This window comes from Schistocerca americana, chromosome 2 (assembly GCF_021461395.2).
Source record: "Schistocerca americana isolate TAMUIC-IGC-003095 chromosome 2, iqSchAmer2.1, whole genome shotgun sequence".
Lineage (NCBI taxonomy): Eukaryota > Metazoa > Arthropoda > Insecta > Orthoptera > Acrididae > Schistocerca > Schistocerca americana.
In genome coordinates, this window is record NC_060120.1 from 476,100,311 (window position 1) to 476,116,667 (window position 16,357).

At 35.3% G+C, this 16,357-nt stretch overlaps 1 protein-coding gene and 1 long non-coding RNA gene across 2 annotated transcripts in view; one reads left to right on the plus strand and one right to left on the minus strand.

The window, feature by feature from the left end:
• Positions 1–7,102, plus strand: part of LOC124596429 — a 39,193-nt gene extending 32,091 nt beyond the window's left edge. The window contains exon 3 of the long non-coding RNA XR_006978296.1: positions 6,829–7,102. This is a non-coding gene — a long non-coding RNA (uncharacterized LOC124596429). The remainder of the gene's footprint in view (positions 1–6,828) is intronic.
• Positions 1–16,357, minus strand: part of LOC124596428 (nose resistant to fluoxetine protein 6-like) — a 183,020-nt gene that overhangs the window by 70,400 nt on the left and 96,263 nt on the right. Inside the window, exons 5-8 of the mRNA XM_047135560.1 lie at positions 15,842–15,942; positions 10,456–10,649; positions 6,770–6,933; positions 807–975 (exon numbers count right to left, since the gene is read on the minus strand). Coding sequence (XP_046991516.1) covers positions 807–975; positions 6,770–6,933; positions 10,456–10,649; positions 15,842–15,942 — 628 coding nt within the window. The remainder of the gene's footprint in view (positions 1–806; positions 976–6,769; positions 6,934–10,455; positions 10,650–15,841; positions 15,943–16,357) is intronic.

Here is a 16,357-nt window from a genome sequence, read left to right on the forward strand (position 1 = left end):
GTTTTATTGTGAATAGGCATGTCATGAATGCAAGTAATTAAGTAAAACAGTGTATATACTGCTGTCGGGAGTGCTCAACATCTCTGCCATAACATCCAACAAAATTTCGTAATCATTCCCTACAATAGCTAGAGCCATAGCGAACTTATTCTCATTTACTGTGGTGGATAGAAGGCCAGGAAACCCTGTTACAAAGTAGGTGTGAAATATGTCTTACATTGTTTGATAGGTAAAACCACAGTAGTTACTTGAATAAAATCTACACAAAAATCTAACTGCAACATTCTGTAAGCTTCCATAATAGACGTCTGTATAAGGAAGCTCACACATAAATTAAAAACAGATACTATTTTTTCAGACATGACTGTTTATCCACAATGCTTCTTTCTAGTACTGTTGTTAAGTGTGTACAGACAAGAAAGTGCTTCATTTTTGTATAGCCAACCATACTTTATCTACTTTTCTGATAAAACATTCTTACACTGTCATATGTGCTCAACTCAAAAACTTAGCTCTATAGTTTGTGTAGAATATATCTCAATGGTTTTCATCACATCATATTACAAAGATATCTTCTGCACTGAAGTGATGAAAATGCAGATAGCAAACAGCAGCAGTAGCAGCAGCAGCAATACAGATATCAAGTAGAACTAATAGTTGATTGTAACATGAATGTACTAAAGTTCAAGAAAAGACAAACAGAAAATGTTGCTGGAAAGGAAGATATAACAAATCATAACACAGGCATATAAAGTGATAGATTGGGAGAAAAGCATAATTAATAGCAATGTAGCTGGTTCTCTTACCAGATTTTTTATATCTAGATAGTTGTTTATGTATAGTATATTAGCCCACCAGTATGCACTACAGCGATTTTGCTCTTTAATAACACTGGTTTTCCAGAATGGTCCATTACCTATGTAAGGTAAGACACAAATTTCAAATAACAGAATAACCAGATATGATGGCGTCAACCTGTCAACATAAAATGTAAGAAAGTAATAGTAATAGTAATTAACAATAAGTAATATGTAAAACTATTACTTACTTACAAAATGTCAATTAAAACATGTCCTAAGATATTTAAGTACATTTAAAATAAATTTACCACTAGCCAATATTTCTCTTGTTTAAAAATTGTCATTGGCTATTGCCTCACTATTCAGTAAAAAAAAAAAAAAAAAAAACAAATGTAACAATTTCAGTTAACAATACTGCATGATGCAAAACAAAAATCCACAAAAAGTTTAGTGTAATAAAACTCATACAAAGTGCAAATGAATAGATTTTACATTTATCTTTATATACATTATGTATTAGTGTGTCACATAAAGATAATCACTATTCACCATATTTCTTCATTGCTATGTGAGGTAAAATATCTGGGGCTATCTTTTCACAAACTTGGCTGATATAGTCCCTTAACCCAGTGGAGTTTTGAGTTGATGTTAATGTCTGAAAGTTTTGGAGACTAAGTTTCTAAATATTTGGACAGTCCCAAAAGGAGGGTTGAATTGTGCATGGATTGCAAATGAAATTTTATTTTCCAAAGAAAATTTTATTTTCCTTAATGCCATACATGTGGGCTTCATTTCTTCCTTTGGAATTTACTTGCTGGTTAGGCACATAATGATTCCTTAGATTATCATTCTAGTTGCTACTACATTTGTTGTGGATGATTCTAGTGTTGCTGTTCCTCCTGGAACTGCAGCTGTGTTTTTTCGAAACCATTTGTATGGAAATTTGGGTCACCCCCATTTTCACTGTCGTAGCTTAAAAAACTTCCTTACCAATTCTATTATGTGCACCAGTAACCTATGTTTTGTGTGCTACTCTCTGTTATTAGTGGTATTGTGGAAACTGGTATTATGCTATCATTTTGCTACTTGCCATTTTTTAAACAAAGTATCAGTCTTGGTTGCCATTGGTTTTGGAAACCTACATCTCTCCTCATGGGACTGGAGCCATCATTTCCACTTTTTATGGTCTTGTCATTACTTTTTCATTTTACTTCTTTTTGTGATGTTTTTACAATCTTTCAGGTACCATGTATTTCCGTATTTTATTTTAAACATTGGAAAGTTTAGATAGATAGATTGCTATTCACCATATAGAGAAAACACTGAGTCACAGATAGGCACAATGAAAAGACTGCTGTACACTAAGCTTTCTTCTGAAGTTGAAAATATACACACATTCACACAATCACAACTCTCACACACAATATTACCACTGTCACTATAGTTGCATCTGAGGGGCTACTGCAGCAGTGGTGGCTCTGTGCCATTATTTTCAGCATCTCAACAGGAATGAAGGGCATTTGGTCTTTCAAACTCCTTTCTTATAGCAAATGAGGCCCTCACAGCCCCACTGATAGAATGAGATACTTCTGGCACCTCAGTCTGAGTAGCCAGTTTCTGCTTCTTCACCTTCTCCACTGGACCAGAGCATCGACATACCAGAAGTACCCACCAGGACCTCATCCAGCAACAGCCCACAGGCAGCACATCACCCTCCTTTGCATCATCTAAATAATTTTGCACCTACATGCTAGGGATATTGCAGTCCCATGAAAATATCAATGGGTGACACCATGCTAATGAGATGACTTATTTCAGCTATGAATGGTGTGGTTGTTGCAAGTTGCGAGCACCACAACACCTTTGTCCAGCTGGTCACGTAGCCAGTCAACTGGCTGATTTGAGTTCAAGTGGTTACAGACCCATTCTCACTTTTGTTTGATATCTAATGTGTTCCACTCCACAGCTACCTGAAGTATTGACAATGAATTCATACTAAACTGATTCTCTCTGGATATTCTTTGAACTACTTGTGTTATCTGTTCATGACAACTTAGCTTGCTTAGGATGTGAGTGTAGTGGGATCTGCCTTCCACTGCTAAGGTCTACTTCAGTCGACTGTGATACCATATCAGCCAAGGGATTGATTTCAGCCTCAGCTATGAGTGGTGCCCAGTACTGTATTTCAAGTTGTGTTACTTCTGGTTGTTTTCACTTACAGTCCTGGAAACTCACAGGATTGGTAGATAACTTATATGAAACATGCATAATTTATTCTGTGTTTCAGCATATTCAATAAAGTGTTAATAAATGACTTTTGTGATCTAAATTGGGTACAACAGAAATTAGTATATGACTGAAGGTGAAGGCACTTTTACTGAATAACTCATAGATAATCTGGATTTTATCATAAGAAGGATGTAATTTCGAATCATTGCTCCAAAAAGGTGTCATTCATATTCATATTAAAACATAAAATAATGTGCATGGTGAGCATGAGGCATTTCTCTGATTACATAAATTTGTTTCTAACGAATTATGATAGGTACAGCCCTGCAGTTCATTGCAAATGGTAGCTTAACTCATTACATTTTTATAGATACATTTCTACATGTGCTCTGACAGCAAGTGATTTTTTTTTTTCTCTTTCTTATTACAGGTAGCATAATTTAGGAAGGCTGCTGTCCAAATGTCACCTATGCAACAGAAAGTGCAAGGTGCTAGGTGGTCTCATGAAACCCAGTCAGCCATTACGATTCAGCAGCCGTCCCACATTGCAGCCTGAAGTCAGTGGGGACATTATTGATACCACACATACAGCATTTCAATGCAATCTGCGTAAATCAACATGTTATGTTTCCTGAGAAACAAGCGTCCCTTAGGGCACTGTGGTTAAGATTTTACACAAACAACTGCATTTCCATGAATATATAGCACAACTCTTGCAAGCTTTGCAGCCAGCTGATAAGCCCCACTGTGAAGAGCTGGCCTGGGACATACAGGAACGAATCAATACAGACAGTGACTACCTTAACAAAGTTTGAAGTGACTTTTCACATCTCTGGAAAAATAACTGACACAAGGTCCAGACCTGTGGGTCATAGAATCGATGTAACGTAGTGCAGCAGATAAGGGACAGTCCAAGAACAAATATACAGTAGGTTTAATGTCAAAACAGTTATTGGACCATTTCTTATTATTGAGTCTACCATTACAGCAACATGGGTGTGTTGGAACTGTATGTAGCACCTCAGTCACAGGAATTTTAACAATTGGTAGTGTTTCAGCAAGATGGTGCACTGTCACACCAAAAGTTATTTGTTCACCTGTTCTCGGATGGAACCTTCCCAGACAGAGGGATCACTAGAGACAGCCCAACATCATAGCCACAACCTCTTTTGACTGTTTTATGAGGTTATGTTAAGGATAATGTGCAGATCATCTGCTCCTGATTTATAAAACTCTTACAGCACCAATATGAGTTGCTGTAGAGGCGCTGACAGAAGAGATATTGGAAAATTCATGGAGAGAAATTGAATAGGGCTTAGACTCTCTATGGGCAACAAACAGAGCACATATGCATGTGTATCTGTAAAACACTCCATGAGCTGAGCTGCCATTTGAAACAAATTTTATAGCTGTATCTAGCATAGTTCCTCAGAAATAGATTTTGTGGGCAAGGAAAGACCTTATGCCAATGCTACTCTGAGATGAAGTGGTTGCCGCAGGTAAGGAGGTCTTTGTGGACCGCTCCAAACCAGTCAGATGACTCATGAAGAAAAAAAAGCAATCACTGGAATCTACACCGATCGCAACTTCTTATTATGAGCGAATACTCCCGCAGGTACTGTACGCAGTGCAAATAAGTTGATTATGGGGCATTAAACCAGACAGGAAGAAACAAGACAACACTACAAACACTGTACATTGCAACAAATTTCATAGCTGTATCTAGCAACAAATTTCATAGCTGTATCCAACAAAGTTCCCCAGAAATAGATTTTGTGGGCAGGGAAAGACTTTATGCCAATGCTGTATTTGCATACATCAATGAACTGTCCTGATCATGTAGGTATCAAAGTAATCCACATTAAAAACATGGAACACATATGTATGAATCATCTAGGATAAAATAACTTTTTGTACTTTCTATCAAATTTGGTTATTGTGACACAAAATGTTCTGAAACTCACTAAAACAGTCACACCAAAAATGGCACGTTCAGAATCTTGCTCCCTTTCAAATTAATTTCTGTGTAAACCTGTGATCTGACTGCTTTAGTTCTTACAACATTTAGCTCAGACCTCTAGATACAATAACAGAAACAAAAAATACAATCATTTGTCTTAATAATTAGTGGTTTCTGTCTTCATTTTTTTTTATGTTAGTCTTCAGTGTGAACATGTCAGCCAAGTCGCAGAGACTTTTGCAGTTACCTTCTTGTGACTTTCATTTATAACACACACAGTCACTGAATACACTACTGGTGTCAGTATGGAGAATACTGGAAGTCTCAGACAGGAGCAAGTTAATCTAAAAAGTAATTTAACTATGTTGAGGAAATTTTTTTCATTTTAAAAAAATGCAAATGAAATGTTAGGGGGATGCAGTAGCCAAATACTTGAATGAGTGTCATACTGTCAAAGGTAATTGCAACAGTCCCTGACAGACTAGCCAGAGTAGAATTTACCCTGAAGGTTCATGCGATAGAGACACGAAATTACAGATAGTTCATTATCATTTTGAAGGATAAGAAAATGATTATATTTTCATTTCAGTTATTATGCCTGGATATCTCATCTAACCCATGTCAGAATGAAACCACGGAATATTCAAAAACATTCTTGATTTGCCAATAGTATTTGCAAGAAGAAATTGATATAAATGTATAATAAATAAGCTGGTAATAGCTCTCAGTTATTATTTCAGTAGACTGAAAGCAAATTTTTGTGTTAAATAACATAATATTACACAGCTTTCAATATAATTTCACAACTGAAGCTTGATACTTTGAAGTTAGAAAATAAATATGATGAATCTGTTCTAGCAGTTTCTAGAGAGGCACAGCAACTTGTGTACTTTAATTAGACACATAGTTTTATGTGTAAGGTGCAAGATGATAGGGCAGGTGAGCTTTTATAGCATTCCATATTACCCAAAATAAAGCTGATATTATCCAAAATAAAGCTGACTGGCAGCACTTTGATTAAAATTAGAACATGCAGGAGATCTAATGGAAATTCTAACTGCACCATTGTTGCATTGGTACATAATATGACAAAAATCTTATTGCTCGAAATGTAACTATATTTCTGGTTCATTTGCCCCTTCCCTTCCTCTTGTCGACCTCTGTTCACGAGTCTGGGTATTTTGACATTGGCCTCTCAATATGTATATTCCTTATTGTCGCTTCTTCTTACCAATATTAGTTTATTCCCAAGAATAAGCAGCTTTCACTCGGTTAATACTCGGCAGAAATAAAACCTCCATTTCGATCGGACTTCCTTAACTCTTGTGCAAGAAGGTGTGCAGTATACTGCTGCATCCATTTTGAATAAGCTGCCACTCAAATTCAAACATCTTAGCAATAATCCACGTGCTCTCAAATTGAAACTGAAGAGTTTCCTCATGGGTCACTCCTTCTATTCTGTCGAGGAGTTCCTTGAGAAATTAAGATGATTTTTATTGTATTGCTGATAGCGTTTACTTAAACTTATGGACTGACTTTTTTTCAGGTTCATGAATATTTATTTTTATCTGTTTATTACTTTTATGTTGTGAGTTCATGTACTGACACGTTCCATGACCTTGGAGATTTGCTCCTCAGTTTGGTCCTACGGAACTTGAGGTGTAAATAAAAATAAAAAATAAAACTGCAAGGAGAATCCTTAATTAACATCCTATATAAATTTTAATATGGATTCACTTTCATTTAATTAATACTTACATAATAAACAGATGTCACTTACCTTAAATATCGGGTTAGTATAACAGAAAAAATATTCTTAGCATTTGTTGGCTTTTCCAGTTCGTCAAAAAGAATATAAGCTGAAGTAAAGGCAGCTAATGTGAAGAATACATCAACAACTAGTGCCCCATTTGCTAAGAGGATACTGAAAAAGTTGCTGTATATCTGTGAAGAGATACAAAAGTCATCATCAGTGAATATCAAAACGGCAGTGCATATAAAGTTGGAACAATGACATTTAAATTGTATTAAATTTATGAATGGAAATGCACAATGTGATATTACGATATTTTAAAGTTTGTAATATCACAAATAAAGCACACATTATACTGAATATGGCTGATCTCTAATTTGTCAATGACCAAATGACATGCAATTTCATCTAAAATGGTTTACTGTTTCATCCTGCTTATCTGCAGTTTTCATACTTTGAGTCAAATGCACACAGTCATACAGTAATAAACAGCATACACATGCCATCTGTCAACATGGACTGTTGCAGGTTCACTAAAAAGTCTTGTTCTGGTGGGACATATATGACATTTTCAGTCTGTCTCATAACAGTTTCTTCTGAATTGTGGTGATGTTGAATTTTTTTGTTGATCTCAAAGATCCCTCAGCTTATGAACATGGGTATAGTTCACAACACATTGGAGAAATAAAAAATATGAGGTAGGATTGTACAGATGGACTGATGCATGTAATGGTGACGTAGATATATAGCACATTTTCTGAAGCTTCTGAACACACTTTGTGTCTGATAAGGACACCACGTTGAACCTCTGACTTTCAAAGTAACAGCTCTCACCATCTGAGCTAGCTGTGCATATCTCAAGCTCTATGTCACTGCTTCAATCTATAACTATCTAGTTAAATTGGAAAAAACAGCAGTTTGTTTAGAAAAATGTAGTAGCTAACTGTGTTATATTTCTTTATAACCTCATTAACAAAAATAGAGTATCCCATAGCAGAATCAACAATTAATTGTAAGTAGTTTCTGAGAGCTACTATATTAATATGGACTTGGAGTTATTCCACAGTCACGAAGAATTAATTTGTGTTGGGATGTATAATATGAGATGTAAGTTTTAGTGAATATGACAGTCATGGCAGATGGCATTTTCTATTGAACCATGAATTATAGTTGCTATCTCTTCCATTTGTGTATATAATGTGGGAAGCACAACTGCTTAAATGACATGTGTGTGCTGCAGATAGTCTAACCTTATCTTTGGGTTCCTACAGGAGCAAAACATAGGGGATTGTACTATATTCCTAAATGTCTCGTGAATCATGGTTCTTGAAATTTTTTAAGTAGACTTTCATAGGATAGTTGGCATCTATCTTCACATGTCTGCTGATTCACATGTCTCAGCATAGCTGTGATGCTCTTCAGTGCATCAAAGTAACCTGTGACCATTTGTGCTGTCCTTCTTTGTATAAATTCAGTATCTCTTGTCAAGCTAATTAGGCATGAATCCAAAACAGTTGAGAATGGACTAGAATGGGTCATACAACTATTTTGTAAGGTTACATAAAGAACTCTATGAGCAGTAAAAATATCATTACGAGAAAGAAGTCAGGAAATGAAAAGCAGCAAGAATTAGCGAACAGATAAGAAGCTCAGGTAATGCTTCAAAGTCTCGTTGGGTAGCTGTAAATGAAAATAACAAAGAGTTCAACAGAGACTGAAATTAATAATATAGAATCAACTGTGAATAATGATGTCATTTCTGACCCCCTTCTAGTAAGCAGTGTTTAGTAATTACTTTATAAATTTTGCTAACAATGATATCTGCCTGAAACTGGATGACTGGATGCACAGCATACATTTGAGACCACTAATGAACAGAGCTGCAGTGCACTACCCGCAGTATGCATGGAAAGTTACCAGGATCACATGAAATTTCTTCATATCTGTTGAAGAAATAAATTGTAAGCTAGTGTAGCATTTAATTCACCTAATAAGCTGTGCTCTTGAAGACATTGTGTTCCCTGACGAGTTGAAACTAGCTGTACTGAAACCCTTACACAAAAAAGCAGAAATAAATCATGCCCAGAACTACAGATCCACTGCCCTAGTCTCAACATTCAGCAAGCTGATGAGAGAATAATGTTGAAAGGAATCTTGGAATATTACAACAATGCTGACATATTATGAGACATGGTGTGACTCATGGAGGTCAAAGTATCAAGACAGTCCATTATGTACCTGAAAAAATAATGAAAATTCCTAATCAGCAGGAATGTTCATGAACTATTCAAAAGATTTTGATACAGTGCATCATAAAGCACACTAATAAAAAAAATTCAGTGAATTGTGTCACTGGAAAACTCATGCAACAGCTACAAATGTATTCAAAAGGTAGACTAGAGTGTACCAAACTTGTACATGATAATGGAGCAGTACTGGATGGGACACAGTCAAGAATAAAACACTATACATTTTGTGTCCCTCAGGGCACCATTTTAGATCCATTCCTACTAAAATATTACGTAAACAATTTCCCATGTTCTGCAGATGATAAACATTTGATCACTGTGTATGCCAATGACACATCTGGTGTCTGTTGTACAGACAGTGAGGCTGGCATAACAGAAGAGATTCAAAACTTTATTGAAATGGCAAAAGCTCACTTTGAAAGAGACAATTTAAAACTAAGCATAGAAAAAATACATATTATAAATATTGTTCCCTTTAAACTAAGGGGGCCAAACAGACAAAATGTTGCAACTGGTGAAAAAAGTCCAGTCTACACAAAACATCTCATAAAAGCATATTAATTAGATTCACTATTCTCAATATTTATGCCACATATATGCTAGAGGGCTCTATTAACCTTGTCACTGAGCACCCCAAGCCCCGGTCCCCCCTCCCCCCACACACGCACACACACATATACACACACACACACACACACACACACACACACACACACACACACACTCCATATATGCTAGAAACCATTATGCTAGTGAAAGAAAGCACTAAGGTCACAAACAGAAACATGGAAATTCACAAATATGACACAAGGAATTATACAAATTTTCATATGGTTAATAGAAGATTAGCTTTAACAGCAAAAAGCCACTATCTTATATTAAGATGGCGACTGGAGATACTTTTAAAAAGCAATTCAAGCAGTGGCTGATCTAAAAATGCCTGTATAACTTGGGTGTAACACAAATAATAATGTAAAAAACAATCCTGTTCTAGAAATAAGTATAGTAATAAATTGCACATAAAACCAATTGTTCACTATGGGATGAATTACTATCCTACAACTTAAATTATTTAATTGTAATATATAGTGAAAAATTTGTAATTTGTAATTTTGAAAAAAATATACTTGGTTGACAATGCCCATGCATGTAACATTAAATGTTAAAAGCAAAAAGACAAATTGAAACAGTTTGATAATAGCCATGTACAGGTATGATTGATTTATTGCGCATAAATTAATGTGTCTAATCTCACCACCAAAAAACAAATGAATAAATAATACTATATGAGATATTAAACTACAATGTACCCAGTAACCATCAGCTAAAGTGTGCCCCCACAAAAATATTGTGTTTTTTTTTTTATATTGTGCAGTACCTCCCCCTTATTCCCTCTCTCCAAATATCCCTTTAAATAATTGGTTTTCCTTGTACAGATTTGACTTAAGTATTCCATAATCCTACCTTGTCCAAGTCTTCACCATTGTATACCGGATGCCCATACGAAATAAGCATCCGATGACCAGCAATCACCGCAATGATAAATAAGAAACGCACAAAGTGAAAGCTGTCAAGTCCTCTCACTTTACCATTTTTTTCTGTGAGGCGCTGGATATTTTGAAAAATTGAAAAGGCAAATATCAGTTGTTCTTTGGTACCTGAAGGAAATAAATAAATAAATAAATGTTATTGGAATTTAGAAGTACGGTTAACACACTTGTTATCTTAGATTACTATTAATGGTAAACTACATCCATGTGTATTGAATACTGTTATTTCTTTGTAATTTCTTTAGAAACTTCATTATTTGTAATTCATACTGTATGTCCTCAGTAACAGTGCAGGCCTTCAACAGATTGCCAGTGCTAACTATTAGTGACATGTTTAATAATACGCCATCACATGGAATTGAGAGGATTGCCCTATTTACTTCATAGCTTTTGACATGTCTACATTATTTCAAGGATTCAGTAAATCAATATTATAGGTTATGTTAATATTGTGTATAATCTGTGTTTTCAAATAAGAACAGATGAACAACACAAATACTTGGAACCACAGGCAATGACTTCTAAAGATGCAAAATGTTTGCAGTTATTTTTCCAATACAAAGTTTCATACAAAAGCAAGCATCTCTCCATTGTGGATCCACAATGAATCGTGGAAGTAATTATCTTTGTTTGTTTGCTTTTATTTCTCTAATACTAGTTCATTCTCTCTCAAAAATAAGAAAGCAATCACACAACAATATTCTATCAGATGTATCCCTGCATTTCACGGATGAAGTACACCTGTGCAGTGATTTCTAGAACACATGAATGTTCTGAAGAAGTTGATTTACATAGTTAATTCATGTGGACAGTTAAACTCTTGCTCTTATAATGCCAATGATGACGCTCAAGAAACAGAAATAAAGACATTAAAAAATAACAAACGCAAAAGCTCTTAGTTTTCAGATGGATAACAATACAAAGTCACAATAGCAAATCCACGGAGTTATAAAAGAAATCTAAATGGGACATGCATTGTCCATAGACACATATATCACCATAATGCCCTACAGATTGAGTCCAGACATTTGTATGTAACAGCAGGTAAAAGTGCTTATCTAACACATTTTATTTCCTGTTGTCCTAAATATTTATATATGAATTAATACAGCTACATCCAGATACAGCTACATCCAGAAAGTGCTTAGTTTGACAAACTGAAAAATAAGAATATTTTGTATAGAGTGGGAATGACCACAATAGAACCTGCAAGCTTGTGCCTCAATGTGATATAGCTCTTGCCAAATTGGAAATGCTGAATTGTCACACTGATAATACTGTATTGTCTACTACTGACAAGAATGCATGTGACAGTAGTGCAAGTGTGTGTTGTGACATGCTCTAGAGTAAAGTAGTATGCACAATTCTAAAATCATTTCTGTGAATGTAGTTATTTGAACATTGCAACTTGAAGTGTACCCATGGTTGCTATTCTTGTTCAGTCATTCACATATCAAGTTAATGTTACTCCCATTATGAAAGACATGCTTCAGTGATGCTGAATGTGTCAGTTTTACATTAACAGGAAGAAGAAGCCACTGCAACTAACCTCTGAAAAGCGTACCAACAATGAATTTGACTGGTGCTAATCTACTCACATTGATAGTAGTAGGAGCTAACTCTAGATGAATTTATATATGTACATATGTAGAGACTTCAGAAAGTTAGTCACACATGTCATACTGTGTTAAGAATATTTTGCAACATGAGTGGTGCATTATCAGAGGAGTGTATATGTTCTGGGTTTCCTACAGTTCTGCTGCAGTATGGATAACAAGTGTATCACACTGTGTAACTGAAATTGTGCAGCAGCTGGAAACAAACTCTAAAGTTGATGTACTTGGAACATTACAAATTCTTTTGGGTAAAACATCTAAATTGCGCACAGATTCACCATGAAATTCTGGCAGTATATGGACCAAATGCAATGTACATACAGGGAGGCAGCGAAATGCTGGCTAAGTCCGGATCTAGCACCATGTGATTTCCACCTTTTTGACAAGATGTGATAATGTCTGGGGGAAAGAGAGTTTTCAACAATGATGATTTTCACACAATGATTTTAAAATAGCTCTGTGACCAAAGAGTGGATTTCTGTCATTGAGGAAATGTATGGTTTTTAGAACATTCTGACCATTTCTTACAGAGACTTTGGAACTATGTTGAAAAATAGCATCATTGATCTGCATCAGTTTGAAGTTTAGTGCAACATTCAATAAAAGTTACTCAGCCTACCATAATAATGTGTAACTTACTTTTTGAAGTCCCATCATACTCACAAGGAAAGAAACAGTTACTTTCAAAAAAGCCACAGCAATTCCCCTTACACTACTCAGTTGCTGTTTTTATCTAGCACCCCAAAGAAAGCAGTTATGTAGCTTTACACAGAAGAATATCAACTACATATTGGCAATACCAATATTTTTTAATGTCAAATATTACACTTAAGCAGAATTTACCTCTTATTATCAGATATTTATCAGCAACCAGTTACACACTTTTGCAGCAGAATACACATAACTCCACTTTGAACACTACATCAGGATGCAAAGTGTACATAGAAACTCTGCAGCTTCATCTATACTCCACAAGTCACCTTATGGTGCATTGCAGAGGCTACTTTGTGTACCACTGTCACTTCCTCCTTTTCCTGTTCCAGTCCAGATAGTTTGCAGAAAGGACGATTGCCAGTAAGCCTCTGTTCGGGCTTGAATATCTCTGATTTTATCTTCATGGTCGTTTTGAAAGTTGTACATACAGGGAAGAAAAATACTGACTAACTCTTATAGGAACACATGGTCTCAGAATTTTAACAGTAAGGCACACCATGATATAGAATGCCTCTCTTGCAGCATATGCCACTGTGTTGGCTGTGCATCTCTGTGATGCTTTTGCACTTACTAATGAACCTGTAATGAATTGCTGTGCTCGTCTTTGGATCTTTTCCTCTTCCAAACCTATCTGGTGCAGATCCTGGAGTGATGAGCAATATTGTTTATGGACTTCATTTGCTGCAAATACTTCCAATGAATCTCAGTCTTATCTGCGTTACCAGCAATTAATTTTACATGGTTGTTCCACTTTACATCACTCCATATGCATACTAGTAGATATTTTGTGGAAGTAATTGCTTCCACTGACTGTTCTGCAATTGTATACTGAAACAATAAAGAGTCTTTCTGTTTATGTATGTGCAATTTGTTTATGTTGATACATCAATTGTCACTCCCTGCACCAAGCAGTGATCCTCTGAATGTCTTTTTGAATTTTGCTACAATATTGTAGCATTGCAACTTCTCTGTATACAACAGCATCATCTGCAAAAAATCTCATGGAACTTCCAACTTTCTACTAGATCATCTATTTACATTGTGAAAAGTAATACTCCCTTGGGGTATATCTGAAGTTACTTTTATGTGCGAAGACCTCTCTCTATTGAGAATGACATGCCATGTTATGTTTGCTAAAAACTCTTCCATTCAATCACACCATTGGTCTGATATTCTATATGCTCTTATTTTGTTCACTAAGTGACAATGCAGAACTGTATCGAACACCTCCTAGAAGTCCAGGAACACAGCATCTACCTGGGGACCTGTATCTACTTCTTTCTGGGTCTCATGAAGGGAGAGAATTTTACACAATTGTTGTTTTTGGTACCCCTGTTGATTCCTGCAGAGGAGATTTTTTGTCTCCAGAAATGTAATAAAATGTGAACATAAAAAATCATTTTTATTTAACTTCCAGTATTTGGTTACAAATTGCCCACATTAACACTTGTTATTAACTGAGTCTTCAAGTGAGTTAAGTGATTGCTTTATAATGGAGGCATCAAGTATAAGTCACTAGTTGGCTTCACGAAGCTGAGTTCATCCCATTCCCGGCTTACCACCATGGAAAAATCCGATTCCATGCTTACCATCATGGAAAAATCCATAGCAGTGCTGGCAGTTGAACTTGGGTACCCCAGATAGTCAAGTATGATAATCGCTCATTTATAGAGGCAGACACTGGAGGTAAGAAATTGGCTGCATCTTTCTCAGATGAACCACCCTAATATTTGCCACAAAAAATTGAGGGAAAACAAAGAAAACATAAATCTGGATGTCCTGATGGGTATTTGAACTGGCATCCTCCAAAATGAGAGAGCCCAATGTCATAAATGCTGTGTCACCACACTCAGTTTCACACACTGAGTCTCATCCAGAGTGTGTCCATTGATTTATATTTCTTGTATCTTTAAGATATTTTTATTTGGTTGGAACTGGATAATATGAATCTTTGTAATGGCTAAGCTGTTTGCTGTGGACCAGTTGTTAGCTTGTTCCATTATTACATTGGCTGTATCAGGTAGTGATGTGCTTCAGTCCTTTATCAGTGTACTTGTCTTATCACCAAACATCACAGTCTCTGAAGAGTGCACCAAAGTCTAAGGGAAATCATTTATGTGGGTCAAGAACAGGTGCTGGCCAAGCACCAAACACTGTGATACTAAGATTATTCCATTCAAAATAAGTCATCACTCCACTTTAGACTATTTTCACAAAAAGTGTTTACAAGACTGGAAGAACTGAAACAGATTTGTAATTAAAAGTGAACTTCTTCGTTCTGTTTTATTATATGGTTGTCATGATGAAATATTTAAGTCTTCCAGATTATTGGCTTTGAATCATTGACTGTTTGCCAAAATAGCTCAAGAATTGTCACAGAAATGCAGCATGTGATTTTAATACTCTTGTATAAAACACCTTTACAACCAGAAGAACTTGGTACCATATCTTAGTCACCTAATTCATCGGTAGTATTTTTTTTAAACTAGTCATTGTCTATGGAATGATCAGTGTCTGTTGGAGTAAATATAACGCAGATGCATTTTTTTAAAATTTGGAAGTGGAATATTTGTTGCCACTGAGAATAACTAATCACTGGAATTGGTGGTTAATGTTTCAATGTATCATTACTTATGACACTGCTGTTTCTATATGTTTGCTGTTAATAATAAGACTTGTCCACCATCTGACTGATGTTTAGCTTTTTTCATACTGATGTACTGAAGTAAATACTTGCATTTAAAGAGAGTTTATTGTTTCTCAAGCTGGAATTAAGCTTGTTAGATGATACACATAAAGCAAAAGAGAACAAAATAGAAAAAAAGCAACACTTTATCTAGGGAACTTATTTCTATTACTGTATATTAATTCTTTAAATTATTTAATCTTCTTTTTGTTGAGTTGCTGGCATTAAAAAAGTAAGGGAAATTTAACATCTTTTATGACACTCTAAAATATATTAGGACATACCTAAATTTTTTGTAGACTGCAAGGAATTTTGATTCATGTTTGAGCGCATATGATAGTATGAACAGTATAAAACCAGTAGAATTAGAGCTCCCATAAAACACCTGTTAAAAAAAATTGATTGTTGTTGTTAGACACTAAAATAGGGTAGATATCTTAATGAGTAGCAAAATTAGAAATTTATTGCTAAACATTTTTTGGTTGATGGAAACTCTAAGGGGCATAATAAAGATTTGGGACTTAAATTTTCTTTGTAGATTCCACCATAAAGTATAAATGTCAGTAATGTGGAACAAGTGAATATAGAAATTACCATTACATTCATTTTTGTCAGTAGAATTGCTGATACTTTCCTTATAATTACATAAACTGAAAATAAACATCTTACATAATTTATATTCTTTCAAGAGGTTTTATAACTCCCATTATGAAGGAAAGATTTAATGGTCAATGTATAAATAACAAAGACAAGCAGCTGTTACAAGTAGCAGTAGTAAATAACTTTTTTAAGTTCAATAA